This window comes from Danio aesculapii, chromosome 16, assembly GCF_903798145.1.
Source record: "Danio aesculapii chromosome 16, fDanAes4.1, whole genome shotgun sequence".
Taxonomy (NCBI): Eukaryota; Metazoa; Chordata; class Actinopteri; order Cypriniformes; family Danionidae; genus Danio; species Danio aesculapii.
The window spans coordinates 8,312,707-8,336,303 of NC_079450.1; the positions used below are offsets into that span (position 1 = coordinate 8,312,707).

At 35.3% G+C, this 23,597-nt stretch overlaps 1 protein-coding gene across 1 annotated transcript in view; it reads left to right on the forward strand.

Annotated features, from left to right (window-relative positions):
- eif3ha (eukaryotic translation initiation factor 3, subunit H, a) overlaps positions 1–22,499 on the forward strand; it is a 135,753-nt gene extending 113,254 nt beyond the window's left edge. Inside the window, exons 6-8 of the mRNA XM_056475787.1 lie at positions 4,647–4,767; positions 17,026–17,158; positions 22,251–22,499. Of these exons, the coding sequence (XP_056331762.1) occupies positions 4,647–4,767; positions 17,026–17,158; positions 22,251–22,348 (352 nt within the window). The 3' untranslated portion in view covers positions 22,349–22,499. The remainder of the gene's footprint in view (positions 1–4,646; positions 4,768–17,025; positions 17,159–22,250) is intronic.
- Positions 22,500–23,597: the final 1,098 nt, after the last annotated feature.

Here is a 23,597-nt window from a genome sequence, read left to right on the forward strand (position 1 = left end):
AACATCTGTCGTAACCATACATGGCTTGCCTAGATACGTGTGTGGTTCTGCGGGCCTGCAGCTGGATATTATTGCTTTTTCATGATGTAAGAAGTCTTTTGTGTCTCCAGAATGTGTCTAAAGTTTCAGCTCAAAACACCCATCAGATTATTAATTATAGCCTCCAGAATATTAGAGTTTTCTGCTCTGAACTCTGTGTAGCTGTTTTTGTGGCCTGTGCCTTTATTGCTAGTTCCCCCTGTCCACCATTCCCACGTGCCTGCCAGACTGTGCTCTCCAGCTACTCCAGATAAACGGCACAGTGACGGTCATGAAGGAAACAGATCTCACGTAACGTTTGTGAGAAATACTACAGTAAGATCTTTCCTGATGATTATTTGATGTATTTGTTGCGGAGTTAATTCAAACCTTTCGATTAGTCACACACAATGTCGTTACAAAGTTTACACACACAAAGAAACACACACAATGTGCGTGTTCAACTTTGCACTGATTTTGCACAGCAAATCTGACAGGATACACGTTAATATCCACTGCTGTATGGATAATCATTCTGTTAATGTACTAATTAAGCCTGATTTAATGTCAACAAACCGGGATTGAAGCATCTTTTATATTTGTACTGACACAAGGCTGTGGCGATAAAGACATGCACTGTTTTAGAAATGTTTTAAACTTGTGGAAATCATTCTTGATCACATTTGATGATCACAGAGAGCTGAACAGATCTTTTAATCCCGGTTGCTTTGTACATGTCCTGTCTTGTTGATATGATTACACGCGTTACTACAGAGACATGTTAATATGAGGCTGTCAATCCAACCGGTGGGCGGCGAAACCGTATTCCTACATGTTGTGGTCGTCCTCAATATGGGAGGGATTTGGATCCTGTTTTAATGTCAAGAAAAAAAAAAAGACTTGTGTTTATATTACCCCAATTCGACTATGGACAGACTATACTTACACACAGTTCTGTCCAAACCTCTTCCAAAAGATGATTTTCATCATAGGTGCCCTTTAACTAAACTACTCTTACTAAAAAAACAAAACACACACAAAACAGCACACTCTCCTGACTCTAATGGAAAAAAACAGAAATTAATCTGGATGTTGTAAATGTATATCACATGACTTCTACTCCCTCTCTGAGGTTTTACTTAACTGGATGAGTTAACAGATAAACACATCCCAATCTCAATAGATTTTAGACAAGAGCATTTATCACAAAACAAATTTCTCTCAGACTATTCCTCACAAGAGAGACTGTTCTCACTGAGACCTATCCACCACAAAGTCAGAGCGAGAGAGAGATCGCCATTACAGTTAGGGCAGGCTTTTTAACCACTACACCACCCAACGATTGATGGTGCGATCTCAGCATCAATGGCCAACGTCAACAGCGTGCAATGCGGATCCTCTAATGTCATTTGTACCTGAAACATGTAAAATGACACCCCCACACCAAACAGAAGCGCACGCACACATAACCCAAAACTATGTTGACATGGTCCGTCTATAAAGACAAGTACATGTTTTTTTTGTGAATGAAGCAACCACTTTGAATGAATCATTTGAATATTTCAAGTTTAATTGTGTAGTGCTTTTAGCAATAAATGTCGTTCACAAGTCGCTTTACAAAATGCTTGATTGAATACTACATTTAGACATGCACATGGTCTAGAAGGCAGCACAAAAACACTCAATTTAATAAATATTAAACAAACGGTGTATATAATAAATACAAATGATCAGGAAAAAACAAAATCGTTTGCATTCGGTTTCATGGAAGTCAGTCAAAGAGTGGTGTGGAATTCAAAATCAGTTGATTTATTTATTTTTATTTGGTTAAAATTGATGTCTTTAACATATATTGATTGGTTGTTTCCCACACCTTAACTAACTATATAATTTGCACATTCATTCATTCATTTTCTTTTCGGCTTAGTCCCTTTATTAATCTGGGGTCGCCACAGCGGAATGAACCGCCAACTTATCCAGCATTTGTTTTATGCAGCGGATGCCCTTCCAGCTGCAACCCATCATCGGGAAACACATACACACTTATTCACACACTCATACACTATGGACAATTTAGCCTACCCAACTCACCTGTACTGCAAGTCTTTGGACTGTGGGGGAAACCGGAGCACCCGGAGGAAACCCACGCGAACGCAGGGAGAACATGCAATCTTCACACAGAAACGCCAACTGACCCAGCCGAGGCTTGAACCAGCGACCTTCTTACTGTTAGGCGACAGCACTACCTACTTCGCCACTGCGTCACCCATAATGTGCACATTTGAAATGGAGTTTTGGAGGGATTTCATCTTTGTCTGAATGTTCTGGGAAAGGCTCTGTTTGTGATTGCGTGTTATCCCCAGATAAAAATGGAAATTGCTTTGGAAGCCTAATCTTGATTAATAAAGCAGTTCACCTGACTTTGGGGGAATTACAGTATGAGGTGAGTCTGGTGAGCTGCCTTGCAGAACACTCAAGAATAAAGCTTAATAAAGAGCATTTTAACATTCATTAATAACCTCTTATGGCCCAAGGTGTTTTTTACATGCATTTTTTTTATTTCTCTTTGTTATTTGGGCTTATTGGACTAATTAGAATAAAAATCTAAATATCATCTTTTGATATGATGTACTTTTAGAGAAAAATTATGTCCATATAGGTGTTCTCGTGGTCCGAATTTACAAAAACACTTTTTTTCCTGATTTTTTTTTATGCATATTTAACATAAAATATTTTTTGAACCTGCTTTGACTATTAGAGAGTAAAAACAGCGTATTTTGCCATTTTGGACAGCTATAAATAGTGTTTGGGACATTTCATATGCTGCAAACAGTTGCAGGATGACACTGAATGTCTGTAACAAAGTATAAAACATTGAAAATGTTTTAAATAGCCACTTAAGAGCTAACATGTGCTGTCCACGTATGTGGCCACTCAAGCCCTAATAGGTTAAAGCTTTCTGCAACAGCAAAGATTCTTAATTGTAGAACAGGCTTTCTATTAGATGAATGATCTGAGGAATAAAAGCTTAAGATGATGATATTTTAGATTCAGGTTTTTAAGGAAAAAATGTTTTAAATTAAACGTTTGACTGGAAAACCCTTAATTTATATTTTGATTTGGATGTATTAAAAGTTTTGACATTATTTTATGCATTTTAGCAACACATAAGACATGAACAAACTGCCATGTTTAACTATTATCATCACCTTTTGGACTATTGTGAACTCAGAATGACAGAATTACTTTCTAACAGAGGCTACATGTGCTGCTGAAGATTAAAGACACAGATATAAGGTTTGCTCTGACTGTGAGCTATATGTTGTGTGTTGTTTTTGAAACCAAATAACAACTAAATGTATGTATGCGGTGTATTTTTTTGTAATTGGTAACATATTGGAGACTGTAAGGGTCTGTATGTGTTCATATATGTTCATTTAATTTATATAATCACTGACGTTACAGTTGTAATCAAATCATGTTCGTAGTAAGGTTCGTAATGAACATTTATACACAAGTATTTGTGTATAAAGCATCTGTTTTGTGAGAAGTGCTTCTCTCATGATATCTAAATGACCCGTACAGCTTTATTTTGACATTTCGTCTAAATAATGACGTCTAAAACTGTAGACACCATGCCCACCACTGTTATTCTTTTGACAGTGGAAACGCAAGCCTGATAAAGGTGACCTGTGACCAACCCTTACCATACCACTCAGTGGAAATGGGCCATAAATGTAATTATAAACGGAACACCTACATTTTTTTTTTACTTTTTTTTATTTTATTTATTTATTTTTTATCGCCGTGATTATTCTAGCATTGTTTCTGTTTAAGTAATACAGTGAAGATCTCTGTGAAGATTACAGTGAAGATTCTCTCTCTCGCTCTCTCTCTCTCTCTCTCTCTCTCTCTCTCTCTCTCTCTCTCTCTCAAAAAAAAAAAAAAAAAAAACAAACTTCACATTGGGTTTTTTTTTTTTTTTAAATTATTAAACACAGCCTTTGTATTTCCAGAATGAAAACCTTGTTCTGTGACATATCTAGACTTTTTTAGTTTTTACTTTTAGTTTTTACTTTTTAAGTTGTTTTTAGTTGTACTCCCAACACAGATGACATGCTAACTAAAAATGCACCTCTCTGGTACATTTTGTCTCATACAAATTCCCGGCTCGTCTTCGACACGATGTGCTCTGTGAAACCCATGGGATCCATTATAACGTGAAGGATTGTTTCAGAATTGTCCAAAAAGCAGGTATCTGGCACCCCACATTTGTTCTCCAGCATTTGAAACCGATTTTGTGTTGGCACAGCCCTTTTGTATGCGGTCTACGTAGGTAGCTTAATGGGTTTTGGAACAGATCATATATATATATCATGCAATTGCTAAAGGATTTGGATGTTTGGTGGCCCTTCATAAATCAGCACATGCTACAATTAGACGTCTCGGTGAACCGTGTAAATTCAGAGCGCAGAGTCGTCCTTATCTGGCACATCATGCCTCTGTCATCTTGGGTTTTTAATTGAGTAGAAGATCACTGTGGAGCAATTAGGCTTTGATGTGCAGTCTGCAGCCGTTTATTACGCAAAGTTTGTTTGACTAAACTATCCGTCAATCTGTTGCTATAGTAACCACCTGGAGAAGAGCCTCCAGCTGCTGATGGACCGCGTGGACGACATGAGCCAAGATATCGTCAAGTACAACACATACTGCCGCAACCTCAGCAAACAGCAGCAGCAGAAGCAGCAGGTACGTCTGCCTTTTCTCCATCTTCTTGATTTTGATCTAATGCACCTAAATGAGTGTATTTTGTAACCTTTTTTCCTGGTTGGTTTATCTTGACTTTGGAGGAATCACAGGTGCAAGCTAATTGATATGAGTTGGCCAATTTATTAGGTACACCTTACTGGGGTTAGACCCCTTCAGAACTGCCTTAATCCTTCATGGCATAGATTCAACAAGGTACTTGAAATATTCCTCAGAGATTTTGGTCCATATTGACATGATAGCATCACGCAGTTGCTGCAGATTTGTCGCATGTGAATCTCCCGTTCCACCACATCCCAAAAAAGCTCTATTGGATTGAGCTCTGCTGACTGTGGAGGCCATTTGAGTACAGTGAACTCATTGTCATTTTCATGTCAAGAAACCAGTCTGAGATGATTCACTCTTTGACATGATGCATTATCCTGCTGGAAGTAGCCATCAGAAGATGGGTACACTGTGGTCAGGGCTCAAATGGGCCAAGAAAATATCCCCCAGACCATTACACCACCATCACCAGCCTGAACTGCTGATTCAAGACAGGATGGATCCTTACATTCATGTTGTTGCTGCCAAATTCTGACCCTACCATCTGAATGTCACAGCAGAAATCAAGACTCATCAGACCAGGCAACGTTTCTCCAATCTTCTATTGTCGAATTTTAGTGAGCCTGTGTGAATTGTAGCCTCAGTTTCCTGTTCTTAGCTGGCAGGAGTGTCTTCTGCTGCTGTAGCCCATTCGCCTCAAGGTTGGACATGTTGTGTGTTCAGAAATGCTCTTCTGCAGACCTCGGTTGTAACGGGTGCTTATTTGAGTTACTGTTGCCTTTCTATCAGCTGGAACCAGTCTGGCCATTCTCCTCTGACCTCTGGCATCAACAAGGCATTTGCGCCCACAGAACTGGCGCTCACTGGATATTTTCACTTTTTCAGACCATTCTCTGTAAACCCTAGAGATGGTTGTGCGTGAAAATCCCAGTAGATCAGCAGTTTCTAAAATACTCAGACCAGCCTGTCTGCCACCAACAAATATGCCACATTCAAAGTCACTTAAATCACCTTTCTTCCCTATTCTGATGCTCGGTTTGACCTGCAGCAGATCGTCTTGACCATGTCTACATGCCTAAATGCATTGAGTTGCTGCCATGTGATTGGCTGATTGGAAAGTTGCGTTAACAAGCAGTTGGACAGGTGTACCTAATAAAGTGGCCGCTGAGTGTATATTGCGTCTGAGAATTATTATTATTGTTTTTGTTCAGTTCTCTCAGGTCAACATATGCTACTCAAGAGTTTTTTCTTAAAGCGTAATTTAGAAGCAATAGGTTTTCTGTTATGTTTTCACCCATCTCTGCACAATGCATCTATTCACACAGTGGCTGTCCGAAATTGCATATAGTATATTAAAAACAGTATGCGAGCAGAGTAGCATGTTCAAATTGATAGTATTTGAAAAACAGTAGGTTGACCTGATGACCTACTACCTTTGAGATTCTGAAGTATGCATCCAATGGACTATTTGCTATGCCATGCTAGAGAATTCATGAATGGGAGTGAAGCGATGTAGGTGTGGGTCATGTAATAATGATAAATGGTATATGAAATACATCCGAGCATTCTTACTATTCACATTCATACTATATAGAGCATGCTTTTCTAACTGCTGCGTAGTAAATTCAAATAGAAATGTAGCACATTCTTAGAGTGGGCGATTTTAGCCAGTATGTTCAACGCAAGTAAACACCCACTGAAATGATTGGCTGACAGCTTTGTTTATTTAAAATGAGCCGTATACTACATTGATTCAATAAGTACATTGTTCTCTAATATCTATGTAGTAGGTATGTGCCTTTGGTAAGCTAAAAAAGCTTCCAGAAACTGCAAAAAATCACTAGAATTTTAGGTAAAGATTGTTCCATTGAGACATTTTGTACATTTCTTAACGTAATTTATTAAAGCTTAACTTAATTAGTATATGCATTTGCCGAGAATAGTTTTTGAGCAACTTTTTTTTTAATCCTCCGGTCATAATAATCAATAAATCAATGGTAAGCTTATTTATTCCGCTTTTGAGCAATATATAGATGAACATTTTCCAAAAACTGATGCTGATGACTGGTTTTGAGATCCAGGCGTACATTAATATTACATGGCTGGTGCTGCTGGATCAGTTGCTGGTGCCAAATGTTAGTCTGGAGTCGTGCTCTTGAATTGTGTTTGTAAAGTCAATAACGCAGTGCCGTTTCTGCCTGTAGTCTTGTGTTTAAAGCTTGAGAACAAAAGTGCAGGTAAAGAAGAGTTTGATTGCATACACAGATCTTCTCGGAGGAAGTGCCGGATTAATACATTTACTGTTTACAATCTGCTTTCGTGATCAATACTTTGCAAAGTAGAACCAAGAAAAAAAAAGATGAAATGGGAAAACGGCTTGAAGTCTACTTGAATATTGATTGACTTCTGTTTTGCTGTATACTCTTGTTTTGCAATTTGAGACTGCATTTCCATAAAACTACATGGGTAAAAGGCTGAGCAAAAAATTGCTCTCATTTTTTATTTTTACCATGATTTACAAAGATTTTTTTCTATCTAAAAATGATTGAAACGTATTACTGTACATATTATACCTGACAAAGGTATTGTCGCCTATCCAAGTTTTAAGAACAACAAATAATAACTTCACAAAGTTATAACTTCACTTGACTAGTTGATCACTTGGTATCAAAAGTGGCTGATATGAAAGACAAAGACCTCTAGGTTACGCTTGTTTTACTAAAATAAAATATGATCATGCCTTGATTTTTAATTATTTAATTAGGACAATAAGGTCTGACTGTGCTTAGGCTAAAGTCTTGTCATTGAACAGAAATAATGTCCAGTTTAGAATATAAAGTCATGGTGCAGGGGAAACAGAATGAATATTGTGTATGACTCCATCATGAGCTTGGAGGACTGCATCCATACATTTCTGCAATGACTCAAATCACTTATTAATAAAGTCATTTGGAATGGCAAAGAAAGCGTTCTTGCAGGACTCCCAGAGTTCATCAAGATTCTTAAGATTCATCTTCAATGCCTCCTCCATCATCTTACCCCAGGCATGCTCAATAATGTTCATGTCTGGTGACTGGGATGGCCAATCCTGGAGCACCTTGACCTTCTTTGCTTTCAGGAACTTTGATGTGGAGGCTGAATTATGAGAAGGAGCGCTATCCTGCTGAACAATTTGCCCTCTCCTGTGGTTTGTGAGCAGCACAAATGTCTTGATACCTCTGGCTGTTGATGTTGTCATCCACTCTGAAGATTTCTCGCACGACCCCATACTGAATGTAACCCCAAACCATGATTTTCCCTTCACCAAACTTGATCGATTTCTGTGAGAATCTTGGGTTCATGCATGTTCCAGTAGGTCTTCTGCAGTATTTGTGATGACTGGGATGCAGTTCAACAGATGATTCATCAGAAAAATCGACCTTCTGCCACTTTTCCTACTGATCAACTAGAAGTCAAGTTATTATTTGTTGCTCTTATAACTGAGATCGACAATAAGCCTTTTGTCAGGTAGTGTATAGCAGTGTAAAGATGTGTATATACATGGTTTAAGGTAAAATGATCAGCCCTCTTGTAAAATTTTAATGTTCAAATATTTCTCAAGTGTTGTTTAATAGCAGTTATAATACCATTATATGTATTTTTCTTCTGGATAAAGTCTTATTTCTTTAGTTGGGCTGGAATCAAAGCAATTTTAAATATATTCATAAATAAGTTCAATCTTATTAGCCACATTAAGAATATTTTTATTGTCTTCAGAACAAACCACTTGTCAATGACTTGCCTAATAAACCTAGTCTGCCTTTTTTAAATTGCACTCTGTATCTTGTTAAATTACTAGTAAAGTATTGTGTTGTTTAATCATGACAGAACAAATCAATTTGATAATAGAAATGAGTTATTAAAGCCTGTTTAATAATGTGTTGAGAAATCTCCTCATTCAACAGCACTTGGAAAATATTGGAAAGAATTAAAATTTCACATGAGGGCTAATACTTTTGCTTTTGACTGTTAAACATAACCTTGGTTAAATCTATGTAATCCGAAAGTAAAGAAGCTGTAATTATTAGTAAATCACTAATTATTCATGTTAATATAAATAGAGCACTGGAAAAATGTCATGTTCAAACACAAGTAGAGAAATTATTTATTAAAAGTCTTACATTTTCTTAAATTCTGTGTTCAGAAAAATGCGTTCAATTTCCATCTGTAACATCAGGCATTTAATATTGTATCCCTTATGTATATATGATGGGAAAGTATTGCATTCTGGGATTGACCTGCACTGTAAAGTCAGATGAAACTGCTTAGTACAGGGGTGGGCAAACTCGGTCCTGGAGGGCCGGTGTCCTGCATAGTTTAGCTTCAACTCTACTCAAACACACCTGAACATGCTAATCAGTGTCTTCAAGATCACTAACTATCTATAAGCAGGTGTGTTTGATCAGAGTTGGAGCTAAACTGTGCAGGACACCGGCCCTCCAGGACCGAGTTTGCCCACCCCTGGCTTAGTAGATGGTCATTTAGGGCTCAGGAGGACCATCTAATTTACGATCTTAACCCAATTCAGATTCATAATTTGATCCATTTCTCCAGGCTGACAAATCGGCCAAAATGCCCTTGACATTTAGTTTTTTTCTTTCTATTTTTTAGCGTTGCAAGCATTTTCTAAACATGAATTTTGAGTAGCTCCTGCAAATGACCCAGCACAAAACCAGAAATGAAAATACTACAAAACGCTTCTGGTTTGATTTTGAAGAGAGGTGTATTATAATCTGACCTTATGTGTGTGTAAGAGTATCATTTGAAGAGAAGCCTCCCTTGAAATCAGAAAAGCGCAAACATTTTTGAAGGCGCTTCATGATAACATGTCATCACCCTGTGAATGAGACACAAACTGCAGGAGCTGCTGCACTTTTGTCAGAGGTGGTTTGTTTTGTTCTCTCTCTTGGAGAGACAGAAACATCTGAGCTGTGGAGACACTGAAGCCTCAGTGATCATGGCATTTTCACAAGTCTTTTAATATGAATGAATAAAGCCTTGCATAAAAAATGAGCCAAAATTGTAGTTTTGTAGTTTTAAGAAAAATACAAAGACTTTTTGCCTTAAATATGTGAAATGCACTTATGGTTAATGAATAAACCTAAAATAAATATAAATAAAAATATAAAACAATATTGGAAAAAACACATGAAATAATACAGAAAATAATAAAAACAAAAGTCCATTCAGATTATTTTATACTATAATAAGGTACACTATATTAAAATAACACTGCTTTTTATTTGTATTTACTTTTTTCTCTTAATTATAAATGTTTAATTACTTTCTTTTTAGTCCTATTTTCAATTTTAAGTAGAATTTATGTATAATATTTTGCCAATATTTATAAATGTGTACACAATAAAGCTAAAATAACACTATTACTTAATAACTTTTACTTATTTTTCCCTCTTATTCATTTTTTATTAGTCTCAATTTTTATTTTAAGTGTATTTATTTGTATTCAGTCTTCATATTTATTTTGTCTTTTAGTTTGTTTGCTTCCAATTAAATAATTCTCCATTTATAAATGTTTAAACAATTTTTTTTCTACATAAAATAGTTTTATAAACGGAATATTTGATACTGCTTTAATCCTGTTTTAATTCCTGTTTTATTTGTTTTTATTAGCTTATTTAATTTCTTATTTTTGTTTAGTTAAACAGAGTTACATTTCATATAAACTTCTCCTTTTGAATTCCTTCATATCTAAACCTAAAACTAACTGAAATCACACAAAATAGCATAAAATAAAATATATGCAAAAAGCTTTAGAACATTTATAAATACCTTTTTAGTTGTTTGGTTTTATTTATATATTTATTTATATATATATAATTTTTTTTTTTTTTACAGAAAATACAAAATTCTCTATTTATAAATGTTTAATTTATTGCATTCATCATTCATGTTTTAATTATCTTTTTAATTAGTTAGCTTATTACATAATTTTGTTGTACAGAATTACCTATTAAGCTTCTCTTTTTTTGCGTTCCTTCATGTCTAAACCTACAACAAAAAAATGGAAATATTTAGAAAATGGAAATTAGAGAATATATTACAGAAGAAAAAAAACTTACAAAAAGCTTATTCAGAATATTTAGAGGTACTATGATGGTGTACAAAATAATATTTAAATGCTTTATTATCTGTATAATCTTTTCTCTTAATTATCAGGTTTCTTCATATTTTTTAGTGTGTTCATGTATTTATCATTCTTCATATCTTTTGTTTGGTTTGCTATTATATATTTTTATTCTCCATTTTAAAATGTTTAACGAAAATATATATTTTTACAGAAAATACAGATTTCTCTATTCATCATTTGTGTTTTTACGTAGATTATGAGTTCGAAAAATTATTAAATAATGTCTAAATCTAAAACTATATAGAAATTAAAATATAAAATATTGAAGACATTAAATTACATAAAATAAAAAACGAAGTATAGAAAAAGCTTATTCAGAATATTTCTAAATACTATGATGGTATAACCAATATTAAAAAGCTTTTTATTCATATCCTTTTTTCTTTTATTAGTTTTTACTCTCCGTTTACATTTTTTTTAATGTATTTCTATTAATCATCCTTCATTTTTTTAATTGTTTGTTTTGCTTTTTTCTATTAATTTTTCTCTGTTTTTAAATGTTTAATAAAGATGTATTTTTACAGACAATACAGATTTTTCTTTTCATAAACATTTGATTTATTGCATTCATCATTCATCTTTTATTTTTTTTTCCTATTTTTTGTTTTGTTCTAGAGAACACATTGTTATACATTATTTTTTTTATTTTGTTTCAGAAAATACAGATTTCTCCATTTAAGTATTTGATTTATTGCATTCATCATTCATGTTTTAATAATTATTCTTTAAATTAGTTAGCTTCATTTGTTCTGTTTGTCTTCTGCTGTTGTACAGAATTAACTACCTATTAAACTTCTCTTTATAAGTTCCTCCAAGTCATCCTACTACTAAGCAACTTGCCGTTATGTAACTTGATTTGTACTTTAGAGTGAAATATTCCTCCAATGTCTTTGTGCTGTTGCTCTTGCCTCATTAGTACATTGAAAAGCATTGCTTTCTTCCAGAAAGAAACCGCTCTCTCTGCAATCATCTGGCCATTCCTCCAGCGAGACCCGCACTGTTTATTACACCATTAGCACTTCCAGTTTGACAGCATGGTTGAGGCTTTCAAAGAAATTTAAAGGGTTCCCTCAAACGGCACCATAAATGAGGCCAAACCCACGACTCGGTCACCATCAGGTCAACACAGCGGCCCCTATATCAGCCTCTCTGAAATCTGCCGTAATTACTGCTGTCATCGATCATCTCAGCGCCGGCCCCCGGTGAACCATACAAACCAAATGACCCGCATCCATCACCAGCTCATATCAGAGAGAATCGCCGCTGTGTTGGCAGTTTGCGTTCCTAAATCATATGCCTAATTTCCACTAAAATGCCCAGTATCCTCAACGGTGACATAAGTCCACAGTCTAATAGGATATGAAGTTCTCTCACATCGTTTTTTTGTCAAATACCTTACATTAAAAGCTGATCTACTGCACTTTGAAAGAAAGAGAGTTTGACACATCTATGGACACGCTACCTTAAAGCTTTCATGATATTAGTTAGTTTTGTAGGATATCTATAAGCTAGTGCGCACCAAAACAATGACAATTTTCGTTTAGCATGTATAAAACTGACATAAACATGTAAAGCTTGTAGTTTGTTGCACCTAAATGGATCAACGGTTTTATTCACATCACCTCATACCTCAGTTTCTCATCATATTCTGACCAATCAAATGCTTTCTAGTATCTGACATGCCCCGCCCCCTTCACATTTGATACAGATTCACCCACTATCAATGGCAGAGCGTTGATAAAACAAAACACTATTGGCTGTTTCTAAAAAAGGGAGGGCCTACACTGCCCTGCCCTCTTTTCATGTTTTGGATGAGATTACGTCTAATATTGAATACATTCATGAGACCTTAAAAGTAGTTACTAGTTACAAAAAGTAACTGGGTTAGTAACTGAATTACAACATTATAAAAGTAAAATTAGTTACCAGGGAAAGTGCTTCACAATCACCAGTGTGCAGCATCCACTTGGATGATGCGACGGCAGCCACAGGACAACAGTGCCAGTCCGCTTGCCACACACTAGCTTTTGGTAGAGTGGAGAGACCGTGATAGAGCCAATTCAGTGGATGGGGATGATTGGGAGGCCATGATGGGTAGTGCTGATGGAGGAAATTTGGCCAGGACACCGGGGTTACTCCCCTACTCTTTGGATTTTTTCATAGGATTTTTAATGACCACAGAGAGTCAAGACCTCAGTTTAACGTCTCATCCGAAAGACAGCGCTCACTGATAGTATAGTGTCCCCTTCACTATACTGGGGCATTAGGACTCACACAGACCACATGTTAAGCGTCCCCTGCTGGTCTCATTAACACCACTTCACAACCTAGTTTAACCATGTGGTCTCCCATCCAGTTACTGACCAGGCTCAGGCCTGCTTAGCTTCAGTGAGTAACCGGTCTTGGGCTGCAGAGTAAAATGGATGTGGCTATTATTATTAACAAAGCAAAACAGTAAATATTGTTTTGCTTTTTTAAATGTCCAAAAACATACAAAATGTATGTTGAATCAAATGGAGACTAAACTCTCCACTGAAATGTTGCTGTTGGGCAATGTGAAACCTCTGTCAAGTGAAATATTTTATTGTAAATATTATCATTTCTATTCTAGTTCTAAATTCTGGAGCAGTAAAACATGTTTTAGAACTTACCACATCTGTCCAGGAAATGTCTAAAAAATAAATAATGCTTAAAAAATGTGTATATGAATTTCTCTCATCGTTTTTTTATTTTTTAATAATTTTTGTAAAAAGCCAAATACTAAAAGCTGATCTACTGCACCTTGAAAGAAAGAATTTGGGTGAGCTTGACAAATCTAGGGCCAGTGTTGGGCACGTTACTTTAAAAACACGTTTAAAAAAAACAAGGGAAATATAGTTACTAGTGACAAAGTAACTGCATTAGTAACTAAATTACATTGTTATAAAAGTAACTAAGACCTTCATGTGGAAATGTGTGATATCAATCAGATCTGTGCCCTTCTATATCTGCAAAGTAAGCAGGTAGATCGGATTTTCACCCATCAATGCGAATGCAACGCATCATTAAAACCATAACGAATGACGTCAACTGACACTTTCATTTCAGAACAGACTTCAGAGTCCCAATCCTTAAATCTTAAATAATAGGACAAAAAAAGCTATTATACTGTCATGTAGCACAAATATTTAGGAATGTTAACGAGAGAGTGAAAGCACAATGTCCGCCACGTAAACCATATAAACTAATATAAAACTAATGCATACAAAACGTGCATAAATCAGGCCATGGACACATTAAAATCCCTACTGGTTTAAAAAAAACATCAATTAAAAGATGGACAAATGAGAACTTTTCTGTGATAAACTATAGTAAAACAACCTGTTAAAGAAAAGTGTAAAAAAGAAACCATGTGAACAGATTAAATGATGGAGAAAAGGCTGCTCTTTTATTATCAGCTCAGTCAGCGCCTGCTCTTTTAATTTTCCTGGTCATTGCGCCTCTGCCGTGTGCTGTGTAAATGCCGACAATCGAATACAAGCCACTTTTAAAAAATGTAGGCCGGTCATCAAAATAATCGAATACAGTCACAATCAGAATTGAGCATCAAGATCTGCAGTGTAAATGCAGCCTAATTACCAGGGAAATTTAATGTTGAATCAAATATACACTACAGCTCTACACTATTCTGTAATGTTGCTGTTGGACAATGTGAGACCTTTCAAATGGAATATTTTATTGTAAATGTTATTTGTATAACAAAACAATTCTGGAAAAAAACAATGCATGCTTTAGAACTTATTAATATTTTCAACATCTGCTCAGCAGAGATGTCTAAAATATGCTGAAGACATGTACAGTTGAAGTCAAAATGATTCGCCCTCCTGTGAGTTTTTCTTTCTTTTCAAGATATTTCCCAAGTGACGTTTAACAGAGGAATTTTTCACAGTATTTCCTATAATATTTTTTCTTCTAGAGAAAGTCTTATTTGTTTTATTTCTGCTAGAATAAAAGCAGTTTTTAATACTTTTATAATCATTTTAAGGTCAATATTATTAGCTCCTTTAAGCTATATTTTTTCTGATAGTCTACAGAACAAACCATCGTTATACAAAGACTTGCTTAATTACCCTAACCTGCCTAACTAACCTAGTTAAGCCTTTAAATGTCACTTTAAGCTGTATGTATTATGTACTGTCATCATGGCAAAGATAAATGAGTTATTAAAACTATTATGTTTGTAAATGTGTTCATCTTTTCTCCGTTAAACAGAAATTAGAAAAACAATATATACAGGGGGTCTAATAAGTCTGACTTCACCAGTATATATGAATTTCTCTTGTCATTCATCTCAGCTGATCTAGTGCACCTTGAAAGAAAGAGAGTTTGGGGGTGTTTGACAAATCTAGGTCTAATGTTGGACTTGTCAAGCTGTGCTGTTTCAGAAATGTCAGATCATCCTGTCTTTAGGTTTGCTCTGGAGTCCTAAACTCTGCTGCTGGATTGTCTACAGTGTGGATTGGAGTGGGTGGAAGATCACACTTTCTGTGCTTTATTAATTCTAGTGTTACGGTGTGAATCACAGGGGGCTTTGATGGCTTTTGGGGGTTTTCTTCAGTTTTATTTATACAAATGTGTTCGTTGTTGGATTTTTCTTTTGGCCTTTTTCTGTCTTGTAATGTTGAACTTTTCTTCCAGTTTATTTACTTGCTTATTTTCTTCTACAGGGTTTGTACTCATGATGCTTTTGTATTCGTCATTTGCTTTTCTTTTTAATGACCTTATTTAGATTTTTCTGTTAATAGTCTTTCACTTTGATGACTTTTTTGCCTTTTGTCTTTCTGCTTTATTTTATTGACTCTTTTTCTTCTCTTTGTTTTTTATTATGTGATTCCTTTTATCATTTTTGTGTTTTGTTTTAACTTTAGTTTTTGTTCTCATTTCTTTTCTTTCCTTCTATCCTTCTTGTTTCTTTCCTCTCCTTTCACCTTTCGTTTTTTCTTTCCTTTTCTCATTTCTTTTCTTTCCTCCTTTCATTCTTTCCTCTCCTTTTCTTCTTTCTTTTCCTTTTTCTTCTTTCGTTTCTTATTTTCTCCTTTCCTCTTGTTTCTTTTCTTGCTTTTTAGTTTTGTCTTTTGTTCTTTCCTCTTGTTTTTCATTCATTTCTTTTCTCCTTTTTCTTTTCTTTTTGCGTTATTTTTCTTTCTTTCTCTTCTTTTCTTTCGTCCTTTTGTTCTTTTTTCGTGTTTGTTCCTCATCTCATTTCGTTGTTTCTTTTCTCCTTTGTTTTTTCTTTTGTTTTTCTTTTTCTCCTTTTTTTTGCTCTTAATTTTCTCCTTTGGTTTTTTGTCTTGTTTCTTTTTTGCACTTATGTCATTTCTCCTTTCTTTCGTTTCTTTTTTCTCCTTTTCTTTGTTTATTTTCTCATTTACTTTTCTCATTTCCTCTTGTTTCTTTTATCCTTGCTTTTTATTTCGTTTTTCTTTTTTACATTCTTTCCTGTTTTTCTTGTTTCTTTTCTCCTTTCTTGCATTATTTTTCTTGCATTTGTTGTTTCTTTTTTCTCTTGCTTTTTCTTTTGTCTTTGTTTGTTTTCTTTTTGCTTTCTTTCATTTCACATATGGAGCTTTCTTTTCTTTATTTCCTTTCCTGCTTTTGTCCTCTTCTCTTTTTTTCTTTCCTCATTTCTTTCTTTTTATTTTCTCCTTTCCTATTTTCTTTTTTTTTCTTTTCTGTTTTGCTTTTTCTTTTCCTTATTCCACATTTCTCCTTTCTTTCTTGTCGTATCTGTCTTTCCCTTCCCTTTGTTTTTTCTTTTTCTTTGTCATTTTGACTGTACATATACATAATTTATAGCTCAGCATTATTATACAGAAGTAAAACTCAAAGTATTAAATGGAGGAAAGTGATGGATGCCTTTTGAAACCAGTATTTTTGATAGCCCTTCTCTGGTCCCTCCATTAAAAAATGCCTGTATAGTTGATTTGTGTCTCCTCATCTGATATCCTCCTCTGTTGTTGTTTGTCCAGTATCAGCAGAGGCGTCAGCAGGAGAATGCGCAGCGGCAGAGTCGTGGAGAGCCTCCTCTGCCAGAAGAAGACATCAGTAAGATGTTCAAAGCTCCTCAGGCTCCTCCACGCATGGACACGCTCCTCATCGCAGGTACTGCTGCTCTGCTTTCACACACAGATTTACCCTCCTCTGTCTGGAGGAATTGATCCAAGAATTGATCAATCCAGCAATGAATGGATCCGTTTAAATGGGAATGGGGAATAACTGCAGGTCTTAAATCTCCACACCATGTTCTTATCCTGGTCGAGATCGCCAACGCGTATCGGGACAGCCATCAGCTCTGAAAGAGGATGATTGAGTGCTGAGCTTGTCAATATATTTTTTCCAATGTGATTAATGGAGTTTAATTAAATTTCATTTTGTCCATTTTAAAATGTAGTCAGGGGCTAGATGGTTCAGAGCTTATATATTTTTCCTACTGTCTCATTTGGGCAGTTCATTCAAATTGCAGGGGTTTTCTTGTTAACTACAGGGTTCATGCAGTCATTGAAAACCCGGAAAAGTCATGGAATTTTGACATGGCATTTTCCAGGCCTGGAAAAGTTTTGGAAAAGTCATGGAAATTAGTTTAACAAATATCTGTATACTTGAATTAGGGCTGCGCAATATTGGAAAAATCTGACATGACCATATTTTGTATTTCTGTGATTATATTGTGATGTCAATACAATTTCACCAGATGATTTAATCACGTTTATTGGGATTGATTTGGGGATTTTGTAGAGGAGTGAATCTCGAATAATAAAAATTACAATTAAACATATATTACAAGCATAGATAAAATATTGTAAAGCTAAAAGTGAATTACAGTTTTCAAGTATACCCTATTCGGGTACAGATATTGAATAATCAACACTGCATAGTCTTCATTGTATATTATTGAATCTTATTAAAGTTACAAAAGTTTTCCTTGTGGCCGGATGTTTTAAACTGAAATATTCAAATGTTCACACAGTCTCAGGCCTTAAAGGGACAGTTTACTCAAAGAATAAAATGTACTCACTATTTACTCCCACTTGACTTGTTTCAATACTGTAGGAGTTATTCAATTATATTCTTATTTATATATATTCTGCTCATTTAAAAAAAAGAAGAAAACTCATAAATGTTTGAAACAAGTGAAGGGTGTAATGAAAATGGAAAGTCATTTTTGGGTGAACTATCTCTTTAAAAATGCATGATGATGATAATCTTTTACTCCATTATGATTAAACTCTATATTAAACTATAATCCCAGCATTGCATATCCTGCGATGTGACTATTGTGGATCACACATTGTGATATCCATGCTGAAACGATACTGTGCAGCCCTAACTTGAATATAGTTTAGTTGTCTTTACTTTTCTGTCCTTGGCCAAAATCTTGCGCTCATTGTTAGTGCTGTTTAAGCATTATCAAAATCAATTTTACAAAGATATAAAAACATATTTAAACTAAATAGATTGTTGCGTGTTCTATGATACGCTGTAATAAATTTGATCGTCATTGTTTTTCTTATTATTTATCATGTATATGTAGACAGTACATGAAACATTGTCATGGAAATGTACTTTGAAGTTCAGGGAAAGTCATGGAATTTTAGTAGTAAAGATGTGTATGAACCCTGTAACTATAGAACCGTTAATATTTGATGTATAATTTAATAAACTTCAAATTAAATGATTGCATAATAAAATTTTAAAATGACTTATTAGTTAACAAAAATTACAAAAACTTGTAGCTAAAGACCAAAATACACTGACACTTTTAATATCTTAAATATATGGTAAATATGTTGTACATGGGAACGTGGAACATTTTATTGTTAGAAAAAGTAAATGGTTAAAACTAAATCAGAACTAATAGTGCAGTTGAAGTCAGATATTATAGGCCTCAAACTCAGTTCCTGGAGGGCCGCAGCTCTGCAGTTTTGCTCCAATTCTAATCAAACACAGCTGATGCAGCTAATCAAGGTGTTCAAGACTGCTAGAGACTACTAGATCAGCTGTGTTTGATTAGGGTTGGAGCAAAACTGTGCAGAGCTGCGGCCCTCCAGGAACTGAGTTTGAGACTAGCTACAACAACTGAAACTGATAGTAACTAACAACTAAAATAATTAGAAATAAAAAAAATCTAAACAGAGAAAAGGATTGTTTGCAAATAAACTAATAAAAAATAAAACAAACACAATTCTAATTATGAAATATTTAACCATTTTCTCTGATCCCAAAACAACAGACATTTAAAATCTTTTGCCAATATTTTATAGGAAATTGTTCGGTTTTATCTTATTTGAAGTGTCACTTCTACTTGTGAACTTGGGTAACTTGGGTACATGGTAGTGGTGTAACGGATCTCACGGTTCGGATCACACTACGGTTTTTGAGTCGCAGATCGGACCATTTTTCAGATCAGCAAAAAAGGAGACAACATATGTCATTTGCTTTCCATTTATACAAAAATATTACTGCAAAAGCCTTTGGTTTTAACAAACAGAGCCTGTAGAGATACTTAGAGCCTGTATCTTTAATAAAATAAAATGTAAGAACCAGCTGAAAAAAGGAAAATATTCAGTAGGAAAAATGATCTTTGCTAATAATGCTAAATATGGAAATCCTGTATATCATATCATATTTATTTTCAATGAATGATTTATTAATTCACACATAAACCTTCATGTTTCATTATCGGTGTATCATTTTCAGTTCAGTGACATCATTTTGATGGTTGTTTGTCGCCACCTGTTGGTTACACAATGTAAAATTCACCAGAGTCAAACATTCACCAGCGTCAAGTTCCATTAAACGGTGACTTTAATCTTTACCATAAACATCAGTGTTTATATCTGAACTATAATCTGTTCTCCCAGCACTTCTGTGTTATTTAAATGTTTGTGACGAACTGAAAAATGAATCTCTCAATCAAACGCAGACCAGTGCTGCTACAATGCACAACATTATGAGTTATCATTCATGTAGCGTGGGTTTGAACTGAGATCACGATCTTTTACTGTTTAATTGTGCAGCTTTACACTGAATGCATTAACGCAGGCTAAACAAACAGTGACAGAAAACACCTTTAATAACCTAAGAAAGCATTTACTAGGTCCCACCACAACTTTTTCCATCATTATATTTTACAGGGAAGCCAAAATGCTACATTTGAGTAACTCTGGAGGCGATCTCTCTGCTATTGTCTTAAATGTTGGATTAACCTACAAGTTAAAAAAAAACTGACTAATCCGCGGTTCATGTGCGTTCCGAACTGTTAGTTGTGATCCATATGGATCACGGATCAACTGTGATCCGCTACAACCATAGTACATGGTAATTAGATCTGCAAGTAGTATGTAACTACAGTGTATGTTCACACCAAGCGGCAACCTCCCGCTCTCTTTCGGGAGGCCAATACGGAAGTAACTGAAACTGCAATTCATCAAAATTCCGCTAGTCCTGGCTCCATAATAGAGCAAAGTGCAATTGAGCCCACTGTTAGAATGGCCAACTTTACAGCAGAAAAAAAGGTGTTTACAGCCTGGTACAAAGAACGATTTTGGTTCATATAGCTATTATTACCCTCCATGACAGCTGTGAGGGGGGTGAATTTTTTTATAACTCATCCATTTCCTTTATTTTAGGTTATTTTAAGTTTGCATAATTAAGGGCGTGGCCAGTTGAGTGACAGCTAGGTCTCGCTGGTTGCCGTCACTTCACCTCAGCTGAATCCGGCAGATTAGCCACTGATCTCGGCATATTCATCGTATTTTTGTGTTGTTTTATGTGGCTTTACACAGTCAGCTGCCTTTTGGACTTATTTCTTACAATTATCAGATGATATGGGATGCTGTGTGCATTTAATTGTGCTCACAAACCGTTCACGTGGCCTCCGTTTCCCATGTGAGTAAAGTTATATACTTGTATACCATCTCTATAAATGTGTGTGTTTTATTTAAGATCATTTATCATTAATATTTTTCTTTAGACCTGTAAAGCACTCCAGAATGTGCCAGATTGATTAGCTGTAGGCTCTATGAAGCGTTGTCATACAGTGTTGTGCTGGATTTTATCAATAGTCCTGCATTTACTAACACACACACTATATTTGAAGTGTTTGGAAGTAATTCGCATTTTCCTCCTGTAGAAAAACGTCATAAGAGCAATGTTTAGTGGCTCACTGTATTACTACAGTGTTTTTAAAAGTCTAAACACTTTATTGATATAGTGTACAGCCAAGCACATGTGGTCAGAACACGAACGAGTCGCAGGTAATAAAGTATTAAGCGTTTCTCCCAAAGTAAAGTGTCTGCCAGGTCTAAGCAATGTGCCAGCAGGTGTCTGTAGCTCTGCCCACTCTCCGCCTCTTTGCCCTTGTTAGGTCTCCTCCGTGGGTGCGATGACGTGCGAACAAAATGGCGACGGTTGGCTGCGCCTACTTGTGGCTTCTTTTGCGCTCTTCAGAAACCTATGGGTGACGTCACGGATACTCCGTCCATATATTTTACAGTCTATGGTTCACACTGGTACACAGTATTGTGTAATACTGGTGTAACTGCACACATGTAACAACCCACTGAGAATAGTATGTGTACAAATGTGTAACAGGACATTGTAACAACACTAAGAAAGTACACATCTGTAACAAGAATTATGTAAGTACATTAAACTAAATGAGTAATTCTCAATAGAGCTCTTTATTATTCATAGTATTAGTTGTTCATTTTGCTTAGGATCTTGAAACTCTCACAACACAACTTGATTGATTTGTTTACAGTTTTCAGTGTCTTCCAGCTGATGCACCAAGACCTTTATAAGTCATTCACACAATAACAGTAAAGCCTCATCCGTTAGCCAATTACACACCATTACCTTGACATATCAAACAAGCAGAATTCACAAGGCTAATTAAAAAACCCTCACGTCTCCTTTACTTACAACATAAAACAGCTCATTTATATATCACAAGCCAGTCTTTTGACCCAAACCAGGTATTTCTGATGGAGAAATATTGCTTACGGCCATGTCCATGACCAAAAACTCTCAACTAGTTTTGTCTCTCTTCTCTGACCATAGCTTCAAGTAGCAGTTCAATGTGGCCTGTGCGAGTTTTACTCCCCAGTGCAAATAGTCATTCCATCTGAATAATCAATACGGCTCGGTCTTGTTGTATATAATTTATTTGTTTCCTTCTGCTTCTCTTCACAAGGACAAATCAACAACTACTGTCAGAACATTAAGGAGTTCACCTCACAGAACCTTGGCAAACTGTTCATGGCAGAAGCTCTGCAGAGCAACAGCAGCTGAAGAGAGCGAGAGAGCGAGAGCTGAAATATGAGCAACTCCACAGCCTTTCACCATCACTCAACAGCAACACACCATCATAATCAGCTCCAGGAGAGATCTTGTGCACTATTATGTTTTTTTAAATGTGCGCAATAAAATGATGCATCTCTCATTGCTGTGTTTGTTGTTTATTCATTATGTGAGTTGCAGCAGAAGAGTCGCAGGAATACCTGCTGCAAATAAACTGGTAATTCTTTTGGCTTTAAGACTTGCTTTCACACTGGGTTTGTTCACTGGGTGTCTCTGGGTGTTGGTTTTAAAGGGACAGTTCACCCAAAGCTAAAATTCTGTCATATTACTGTTTCTTGTTTCACTTTTAGGAGTTTTGTTGAACACATGATATGTTTTGAAGAATGTTGGAAACCTGTGACTATTGACTCCTAAATTATTTGTTTATCTTTCTTCTGTGGATTTCAGTGGTTACAGGTTTTTGGCTTTTTTTTTGGTTGTTTATCGTTTGTTGAACACAAAAGAAGATATTTTGAAGAATGTTGAAACCTGTAACCATTGACTCCTATAGTATTTGTTTTTTTTTCTACTATGGAAGTCAATGGTTACAGGTTTTCAGCCTTTTTTTGCTTTTGTTGAACACAAAAGAAGATATTTTGAAGAATGTTGAAACCTGTACCCATTGACACCTATAGTATTTGTTTTTTTTCTACTATGGAAGTCAATGGTTACAGGTTTTCAGCCTTTTTTTGCTTATCTTTTGTTGAACACAAAAGAAGATATTTTGAAGAATGTTGAAACCTGTAACCATTAACTGCTATAGTATTTTTTTTTCCTTCCATGAACACAAGAAAATACTTTGAAGAATTTTGACAACTCTAACTAGTATTTTTGTTTCTACTATGAAAGTCAATGGTTACAGGTTTTCTTATTTTTTTGTTGTTAAAGTGAAGATATTTTGAAGAACGTTGAAACCTGTAACCATTGACTCCTATAGTATTTGTTTTTCTTCCATGAACACAAAAGAAAATACGTTGAAGAATGTTGACAACTGTAACTATCGTATTTCTTTTTTTTCTACTATGAAAGTCAATGGTTACAGGTTTTTTTTTATTTTTATTTTGAACAGAAGAGATTTTGAATGTTGGAAACCTGTAACCCTTGACTCATATAGTATGCCTTTTCTTCTATGTAAGTCAATAGTTACCTTTTTAAAGCTTTTTTGTTGTTGTTTTTGTTTATTTATCTTTTGTTGAACACA